This window comes from Gigantopelta aegis, chromosome 4 (genome assembly GCF_016097555.1).
Source record: "Gigantopelta aegis isolate Gae_Host chromosome 4, Gae_host_genome, whole genome shotgun sequence".
Classification (NCBI taxonomy): domain Eukaryota; kingdom Metazoa; phylum Mollusca; class Gastropoda; order Neomphalida; family Peltospiridae; genus Gigantopelta; species Gigantopelta aegis.
This window is the reverse complement of record NC_054702.1, coordinates 13,912,899-13,923,662: the sequence shown is the minus strand read 5'-3', so window position 1 is coordinate 13,923,662 and position 10,764 is coordinate 13,912,899. Positions and strand designations below refer to the sequence as shown.

The window sequence follows — 10,764 nt, the reverse complement described above, 5'->3', positions numbered from 1 at the left end:
AGAATGGTAATCATCCACCAGCCTTTTACAGGAGCATTGTTTTCTCAGATGAGTCCCGTTTCTCTGTCTCCTTTGCCGATGGAAGAGCACGTGTGTACAGGAGACTCCATGAACGGTACGCTGGCGGATGTGTGAGGGAACGTGATCGGTTTGGCGGCGGTTGTCTGATGGTATGGGGGCAATCAACTGTGATTCCAGGAATGATCTCATCATTATCCACGATGCCCTTACAGCCCAGCGTTATGTTGACGCTATTCTAAGACCAGTTCTCCAGCCACTTTTTCGCCATCACCGAAGACCAGGAGGTCCCCTTCTGTTTCAACAAGACAATGCCCGTCCATATACTGCAATAATTACCCAGGCAGTCCTGCAACAAGCCGGTATCACCGTTATGAACTGGCCCGCCGTTTCACCGGATTTGAACCCAATTGAAAACATGTGGGATGAGTTCGGACGTCGTGTACGTCACCGCCAGCCACTACCGCGTAACGTCGCTGAGCTTACACAGGCGTTGCAGGAGTGGAGCAACATTCCTGTGCCTTATTTGAGATGCCAATCCTTTCCCCGTCGTCTTCACACATGCTCACGGGCCAATGGTGGACACACCAGATACTGACTTTGATATGGGGGGGGGGGGGGGGGGGGGTTGAACTTTTCGATTACGAATACAACTCGATTACTGATGATCACTGGCCATGTTTCCATGTGAATGTATCTCGTGAATACCAGTCATTAATGTCATATTACATTATCCATCAATTCATTAATAGTTTGTCGTTATTTGCAATGAAAAGTTGCTTTTACGTTTTCATTCTGTGTCAGTATATTAAAACAATTTACGTATTTTCAATATATTATTTAAAAGGTGGATAAGCATTAAAGGCCTAATAACTTAATTTACGGTCTTTTTTAGGGTATAATAATTCCTTTCACGCATTATAAATCAAGAAAGAATATATTACGCTAAGAACTTTCTTCTAAATACCTAAAGACATATTGATTTATCTGTATTTTTAAATTGTTTAATTAGCAGAAAGTTCCCAAATTTAAATATATATTTTCTATAATTATAATGCTCGAAATGAACTATTACAACCTAAAAACGACCGAAAGCTACGTTGTTAGGCCCTTAAAAGCGACAATTCCGTATCTTTGGCGACCAATCTGACTTTACTGTTTTCGCCAGCATTGCGTGGAATCCCATGTCCAGGTGACATTTCATCTATAAATAACAATTTAAATATCGACCAATTACACTTCGCCTTTTATAACGTTATTAGGCAGCATACAAATTCTAAAAATATCGGTCGAGACTATTTATGCAATAGGCGAACTTGTTGGTCTATTTCAACATTGAAAAAAACAGGGGGAAAAGTGCAGTAATAAACTTTGGATACTAGTATAAACAGATTGTATGGCTATACCATCACGGGGTTTTTTTTCGTCTTGAAACGAATTTTATATAAAATTTTATATTGAAATTAGTTTCCGGCATACTTCGTAATTCACCCGAATCATTTCGTATACCCTCGGCATAAACCGAATGTTTTCAAATTCTTTTCAAATCACTGTCATGATTTTGCAAGTAAGGTCGAATGAAAGGTCAACTGGACATGAACTCCAACGGGCTGCTGTCAGATCCACATGTAATAGTGGAGCTAATTTTAATTAGATTGCTTTGGCGACGTAATACTACGTTGGCAACGTTTTGCTGTGGTTTTCACTATATTTGGGTGGCTTAAATGTGACATATCTTTATTTAATATGCTATACAATTGGACTACAGAAGCTGCTGCCTTTTTAAAGAGCTCTGCTCTTGACTACACGATGGGCGGGATTTAGCTCAGTCGGTTTAGTGCTCGCTTGAGGTGCTTGCGTCGCAGGATCGAACCACCTTGGGGATCCATTCAACTGATTAGGATTTTTCTCGTTCCAATCAGTGCACTGCAACTGGTCAAAGGCCATGGTATGTGCTTTCCTGTCTGGGAATGTGCATATAAAAGATGCCTTTCTGCATTAAGAAAAATGTAGCGGGTTAGCTCTGATGATGTGCTCTAGTGGTGTCGGTAAAACCCCCCCAAAAACCTGACTGCATAAGAGAACAGTGAATTGTACATAAGAATCAAAACTTTCTTTCGTGAATATCTAAATATTTGTAACTACCTGTTTCTATTACAAAGGGCGCTGTTCCACTTTGGAATAATAACAGGGCACGGCAATGCGATTTAGGCACACAATATTCTTTCATTTGATTTTAAAACGCATCAAAGTGTTTTGTTCCGTTTCTGTCGTTGAGATTGTATTGTTAAAACGTTTAGGCCTGCTTGTATTTTAGAAGCATTTAAAAGCATTGTCTGGTATCAGTCCCATACCGGTCCAAACGATTGGGACTATTGTTGTTTTCTCCGTGTCTCTCTGTCTGTCTGTCTGTCTGTCTGTCCCACATACAGTTTTCCTGATGTTTTTGTATAGCTTTATCACGTACTGTTACAAATCAAGTTTCATGTCGATTAGCCCATTTTGGACAAGAGTTATGGCCTGGAACTTAGGAGGTACGAAGATGTATTTTACGGACATTTTTATGCAATTTCTCAAGATATTGAGCTAAAAGGTTTTGTGTAGCTTTACAATATACGATTACATATCAAGTTTGACTTCCATGGCGATTTACCCATTTTTGATTGAGTTATGGCACGTGAAATTAGAAAATACGAAAATCTTGATGTTGAGCTGAATCTTTGAGTGTAGCTTTATCTTGTTCTGTTAGAGACAAAGTGTCACTTTGGTGGCGATTTACTCATTTTTGACAAGTTTATGACCCTTGAACTTAGGAGATACAAACGTGTTTTCGAGACGTTTTTTTTTTACAATGCCTTGAGATATTGAGCTAAAACTTTGTGTATAGCTTTATACTGTACTGTTACCGATCAAGGTTGACTTTCATGGCGATTTATCCATTATTGACAGTTATGGCCCTTGAACTTAGGAGATATGAAAATGTGTTAGGCCCGGTAGGGGACATGTATTGCTTTAGCAGTACTCTTAGAAAGCTTGTTTCTAGTACGTTCATCGGGGTATTAACAAAAAAAACCCCAAAACATCCCCCCCCCCCCCCCCCCCCCCCCCCACACCAAACATCAAAACAAGAACAACAAACAAAAAACAATCATCCGCAAACAGTATGAATCGCTTGGATTGTTTTCCCATTGACAAAGGTCACAGCTGTGCAATAAATCCGTATAATCGCACTTTTTAAACCGCTTTTCTCACCGAGCCAAACTTCTTTATCATGTCAACCAACGTCACTTAGGGGCGTGGTACAAGTAGGTTACCCCATAAACGTACTCGTGATGGTGCGCATGGTTACTACACACTTGGATGTTTTTGTTCACAGCAAATAGACGCTCGGGGTGTCCAAACCAAACGTAAGCTCGGGATTCTTCAATCTCAGTGTGTGGTATACGTTTGAACACAGCAGCTATGATTCATATCAAGACTCGTTTACGACAGTTAAAGTTTGTTTTGTTTAACGACATCACTAGAGCACATTAATTAATTAATAATCAGCAATTGGATGTCAAACATTTGGTAATTTTGACACGTAATCATTAGAGAAAACCCGCAACATGTTTTCAAGAGATCTTTTATACACCTTCCCACAGACGGCCTTTGCTGGTTGGAACGAAAAAAAACCCAATCAGTTGAGTGGATCCACCGAGAGGGTTCAATCCTGCGACGCAAGCGAGCACTCAACCGACTGAGCTAAACATCCCGGCTCTTTACTATATATATTCAAGCTACATTAAAACGCATACGTTTCCCGCCATGGTCGTTATTACACGTTAACAACATTTAATCACGTTTTTTTTAAAATTTCACTGGCCAATATCAAGCACAAATGAATAACCATAAAATAATTTACATTTAAAAGGACATTCCTGAGTTTGCTGCATTATAAAATGTTTCCGATTTATAAAATATTTCTACGATTAAACTTACATATTAAATATATTTTCTTGTTTAGAATATCAGTGTCTGTATTTAGAAAATAAAATGAAATTGTATTAAAACGATGAGAAACACGTTTAATATACAGCCTCTAATATGTTGTGCAGGAGAATATATTTGATATATAATTACAATCTTTAAAAAGTCTCTGTTAGTCGATAACATCATAAAAACTGCAGAAAACTCAGGAATATCCCTTTAAGAAATTTTAACTTTCTCCAGCGATATATTTCAAAACATACCGGTATGAACTGTTGGATACGTAAGCTGTAGGAAAGTTATTCTATGTGTTTTTGTGTACTTTTACTTAACAAATATAGCAACCCCCCACTGCCGTTTTCAACATTTACTTATAAACAAAACATTATTTCATAAATGACGAAAAATTAGTTATGTACCAGATTATAACTGTATAGTATTTTACATATAATGTACTACTTGTATAAAAAAGAATAATTGGGTCACATCTGTTAAAAAAACTATTATTTGATTTAGGCCTTGGAAAGATATAGGATCATCAGGAATATTTCGATAGAAATACTAAGTATTATTTGTCAGTAATTAGGCAAAGGATATTTGATTAAGCAATGCAGCATCGTTTTCATCAGCTGAATACATCAGAGAAATGTCCCCCTTTAACTATGCAGCATTTCTTGATTAAATCAATCCTAAATGTGTCTGAAGTATGTATTACCAAATTAAGACAATCTGCACATAACTTAGCAATTGAAACTGACGAATATAGAAATATTACTAGATCTAAAAAAATGTATGTTATATAATTGTGGAAATGTTGAAGGTGAATATCATTTTGAATTATGTTGTTCTGCATTTAGTGATATACGTAATATACATACATATATACATACATACATACATACATACATATATGCCTAACTGTTCAAATGTAAAAATGTTTTGTAATATGGGAAAGTATTTTGTTAAAGTTCGGAAATGTAGTAATTCGATAAGTAATATATCATGCTTTAATTATTTATTTATATTCTCCACTATCCATTCTTCTTGTGTCACAGTTGTACTACATGTTATATATTGCTTGTAACAATAAACTTTAGCTTACGGTAATAAAACATGGACCTGTATATCATTACAGCTTTAAATTAAATTAAAGAGTTCATCTTGTTCCATATCCTCTATACATAAGAATAACCAGTTTGAAAGAACAACATTCGCGCTCAACAAGACAAACCTACTTCACTAGTGTCATCGAAATATAAAACAAACTTTATGGTACCTACATTGTAGATGCGTCCATATGCAACAATGCACATGCATAGTTTATACTATGGCTAAAGAAATAGGTTTTTACTTACTTGTTCAAGCACCAAACGTGACGATCTTCTTGCCACTGAAAAATACTTTTAAAAAAAACCCACGTTTTCAATAAGATAAACCCCCATATTTCAAATCCTTAAAATAAGTTACACGTTTTTTTAGTGTATATGTAATTCATGCAACACAAAATGAAATGAGATATATTTATGAAATCCTCTAGCACTAAAACAAAAGTCTTTAAAGAGCATGCTACGCGACAGGACAGTGCGGTTATAACAGTGCAACTGTATGAAACTTATTTTCACAGACTGGTGGATATTATTTTAAATTGTGATTGTATATTATTTTGTTTGTGTCACTTTGTGTCAGTATGAGAGCAGGTTTTGGAAGCTATACCGTTGTTAGAACAAAGTTAGTTGTATCGTTGTTAGAACAAAGTTAGTTCAGTAGGTTTTGGAAACTGTATCGTTGTTAGAACAACGTTAGTTGTGGTAGGTTTTGGAAGCTGTATCGTTGTTAGAACAAAGTTAGTGGTATAGGTTTTGGAAGCTGTATCGTTGTTAGAACAAAGTTAGTTGTATAGGTTTTAGAAGCTGCATCGTTGTTAGAATAAAGTTAGTTGTATAGGTTTTGAAAAACGCAATGTCTACCAAAAGCGAAACAAGTCAAATAAATGAAAGCGAATGGTTATTGAAAATGTCGATTTCATTCCAGTTTGTACATTACAAATCCACATTTCTGTACAGGAAAGAACCCATTGGATATTTAAACACAGTCCGGAGCCAGGTTTTTGTACGACTGCAGTCTCATTATGTAGGCCACCAATACAATATCTATACTGCTGACCATAAGACATTGTCACAATCTCCTACTGGCAGTGTTTGATGTTGTAATGGACTTACTACTGTTTCTGGGTTTGCCGTTTACATGTATAGCACTATTTCGGTCCCAGCATTATATCTGTATATGCTGTCAGTATCGTACTACATGGACGATGCTGCTGGTTCATCGCTGATTTTGTCATTGGTAACTACATCCTGCATCGTCACCACACTCATGTTGGTTCCTTCAGACGCCATGTAGTGTCCTGTTTCAGGTCCATCACTTGCAGGGATTTGACCACAACAACTAGAGGTCTGTCTGAAGAAGGACCTCATCAGATTGGTGAATGTTCTACGAAATTCCCGGTTGAAGATCATGTACACGAAAAAGTCCATGGACAACCCCACAAGAGACAACATTCCGCCGAAGGAAACGATAAACTGGAACAAATAGTGTTCTCTCTTGAAGAGTCCGTAATCGTGGTGGGTTATTTGTACGATGGAGCTTACTGTGACGGGCAAGGCCAGGAGAACAAAGAGAAGCGAAGATACGAGGATTGTGATTGTGGTCAGGATTTCCCTTCTGTCGCTCTGCTGCTGTACATCCCTGTTGAGGTGCATCGCCTTTCGTTGTATCCTGTGTTGTCTCAGGGCCAGAACCATCAGGACATTCATGAGCAGACAACTGAATAGAGGAATGTAGACAAACATTATTTTTGTAGCTAAAGCCAGACCTTCAAAGACAGCCTGGTTATGATCATATAACAAGGAGTTTCCGAACACGTACAGAGTAACGTGCCTCCTCGTAACTGTAGCCACTTTCAGTTTCAATGGACTGAAGATGTGGATTCCGAATATGACGACCAGCACTGCACCACAGAATACTACGGGACTTCTTCGTCGTAAAATCTGATGTGCCTTTAATGGAAATCGCACTGCAATGTATCTTTCAGTTGCAACGATTAAGTTGAAACAAATTGAACTCCTTTGAAAAACCATGGTCACATAAAGTCGGCCCCATTTAAACAGATGCCAGTATAACTCGGACATATATGTTTGACCCTCGAGAGCTGTGGCATACGAGTTTACGATCAGTTCAACGATTGCAACCGCGAGTTCACTAAAGCTGAGGAAAGTCAGAATTTTAGACGTTGCGCTTCTCATTCTGGTCTGAGTGAACACGACGATGTTGAATGAATTGTTGAGGATGGCCAGAGAAATGACGACAAATTGGAGATATTTGTAGACTCCTCTGAAATCCTCATACATTTCCCGGGGTATGGAACTCATGTCGAGAAGGGACATCTTTGATTTTGTTTTTGGCGTGGTGTTATTTGAAATATCATCATGGCAACAGGAATTTGTGGTCGAGGGTGACTCGTCATGTTCTACGTAGTCTTCAGACGTCATTGTAGCATTTGTGGTCGACTGCGTTGTTAGTGTTGTAGTCGTGGTTTCAGCTGTGACAGCATCCACTTGATCAGTTAATAACTGTTTGCTCCCAGCACTCAGAAATACGACCACGAGAAAATATGAGTGCACGTAATTCAACTCCATCATCAACGTATCGGGCGTTGTCAGTTTGTAGATGTTTTAGAACAGAACTAAAATTATCCCGACGGGCGTTTGTAATAAAATAAACCAAGGACACCGCAATCAATAATTTCTCCTTCTGAGTTCTTATTGGACAAATCATATGTACCAATGTCTGTTGGCAAGCTAAACAACCCCACCCGTTTGAGAGTGACACATCAGATGTTATTAAGAGTGATGGCAATTATTTAAAACACAAACAATAACTCCAGCTGAGTTAGGAGTTAAGTAACAACCTACCATCATGTCTATATCTCGCTATTTGATGTTGAGAGTGCGTGTGTACATCTAATGCTCGAATATTTGTTCCAATACTGCTAATAAACAAATTTACACTGGCATCTTCATAATTTAAGGCTACTATACCACACTTCATCGTGGCACAGATAGCCGTGCAAACTAACGTTAGAAGAGCAAACCTCTGTTAGAACAGGATACGAAACGGTGATTTTGGCCCGTGCCTGGCATTGTCGCTAAAAAATTACCATACTTATTACATGACAATAAACCTCTATGGATGCTCCAGTCTAATCGCACACGCACCCAACTCCCAAATGACTACTCTATGGCCTTTTTTGTTTATAAAACATGGACATTCGCGGACACGTTTCAAATGGGTAATAAAACAACACGTTTGGAGCGCCTTTTGTTAAAACGAAGGTGGAAAGTAAAAACATTATTTTAACATTTTACTGTATGATGCCAAGAGTTTAAATACAAGGTCGGCTCTTTTTTCAGGTGTACTATCTAGGTACACTTGGTACATTTCTGAATGAGGCTATATCATAGTTCTATAACGGAAGCTTCTAGAAAAAGGTATTTATTCATTTGTGTATAAATGTAAAGATGAAAGTTTAAGTTGCATGCATGTAAAACGTTACAAACAAATATCAGTACTATTGGGGTTTTTTAATTTTAAATTATGTTTTTACCACACACACACACACACACACACACACACACACACACACAATCTGTCCGTCCATCTCTCGTTTAACTACTAATATTGCAAATATGATTTTCTCAAGTTAATTATACAAAGATTTTATGTGGAATACATTCATTTTTAGTCAGTTATTACAAATAATATTAAAAGTAGCGAAATATGACATTTGACAGTGGATAATATTTAATTACATTTTTAAAAATATTAACATTATTATCAGCAATGAAAATTGATTTGCTGTGACGCTACCAATGGTGGCTTCCTTGGCTAGCTAAGAAGGTTTCCCATAATGTATTTTCACAAACATCACGGATGTTTAATCTTTTTCAAACCATTTTATTCATGTTTTTAATATTTACTGACATGGGCGGTCACTGGCCATTTTTGGAGTCTGTGGTGGGTGTAGCTGTTGTTATAAGCATGAATCAACGAATGTTTAACCGTTTAACGACACGCCAGCACGAACAATACATCGGCCACTGGGTGTCAAACTTAGGTAAATGCAAACTTAATACGGTTGTTACGAGAGTCGAACGATTAAGCAGTCGGATGTGTTGATCATATTTTAGTCATTTGTTTAATATTGGTTTCAACTGGGTACCAAGCGAGATTGAACAAAATGTGTTTTATTTAATTTTCTATTTTGAAATGTATCAAAGTATAATCATATAATTTCAAAACAAAAATTAATAAATGATTTTGGGCATTAAAAAACCCCAACATTTGACACAGCCCCTTTAAATCCCTATATTTTCCATACATACTTGACAACACGAAACACACCCTATAGTCCTTCCCACGGGGAACACCTTTTCCATGCTATAGAATTTACTACAAGTTATTGTTTTCTAAATTACATACAAAAGAGTATATATTTTTTGTTGTTATTTCTAAAGCACTTTTACTTTTCTCCTTACATCAAACCAAACTGAAATTATTTACAAAAGAGAACATTTTTCTAGAAGGATGGGACGACTATAGGCCTCATTTCAGATGTCGCCACTCATCTTGAGATTTTACGTCGTGTCATAAATGTGTTCATCTCAATTCACTAACGCCAACTATCAATGCATTGTCAAAACTGTCAGAGTGACCAAGTTCTTTATGATTCTGACAATTGTTATTTAGTGTCCTGGATTGTGATAATGACAAATTCAGTTCTTTAGAGTATGTCTCTGTTGAACTTCCAACATGGAATTAACCTCGTATCATCACTGTCTGTTTTGACAATGATTACTTGGAGTTTTCCCATTAGATTAGTTTGATCGAAAAGGCAAAGAAAACAGGTCAGCTACACAGGGATCTGAGATTTCCACTATGCATCCAGGTTATTCGGTGTCTTCATGAAGTTAAAATAAATATCTTAAGATAGTTGCATACCATGTGAAGAGTACCGAAGTGCCCCTAAAATAAGCTTTTGTCTCCACTAAAATCTTACGACGTCATATAACCCTAAATAAAATGTGATGAGTGCGTCGTAAAATAAAACATTTCCTTCCTTCCACTCACATATTTTTCAAAGTTCGGTCTTGATAATAAGGAATGAGCTGACAAAACCTGTTTCAGTAAGTGAAATATGACATTTTTGTATGGTTGAAAATAGATACACTTTTTACTATTAAGAATGGAGGTCAAACCCTTCCTGATCAATCAAAACGTTTAATAGTAGACATTTGAAGGCTCTATCTACTAAGTACGATACATCACTGATCAAACTGATGGCTGATGGTATTCCATATGTTTAACTTATACATGCCTTTTCATATCTTTGGTGAAACTCTTGTACATTCATAAAAACATTTTTTTATTGTTTTAGATGAAGTGACATACTTGACAGCTGTGGTGGCAGTACTCATGATGGGTTCCACTGGTGGGGCAGGATATGCTCATCCTTCACGAACACCTGATATCACCACTGTTATGACAGCGATTCGTAAGTGCATGTCAGCTGTACTTATGCTATTGAGCTCTATTCAATCCCGATTTGTTTATGTTATAACCTAGTCTGAGAGCGGCAGTCCTCATTGTGACGATGCAAGAGGGATGGAATCTCTGGTAAAGGATCTCGTGAGTAACTATCCTATAAACGAACCATTAGAA

The 10,764-nt window shown here is 37.2% G+C and overlaps 1 protein-coding gene across 1 annotated transcript; it reads right to left on the bottom strand.

Annotated features, from left to right (window-relative positions):
- Positions 1-6,287: 6,287 nt before the first annotated feature.
- On the bottom strand, positions 6,288-7,535 carry LOC121369701 (FMRFamide receptor-like). Its single transcript, XM_041494753.1, has one exon. The coding sequence runs from the start codon at positions 7,533-7,535 to the stop codon at positions 6,288-6,290; it is 1,248 nt and encodes a 415-aa protein (XP_041350687.1).
- Positions 7,536-10,764: the final 3,229 nt, after the last annotated feature.

Coding starts and splice junctions, on each gene's coding strand:
- LOC121369701 (XM_041494753.1), bottom strand. CDS start 7,535: ATGACGTCTGAAGACTACGTAGAACATGACGAGTCACCCTCGACCACA.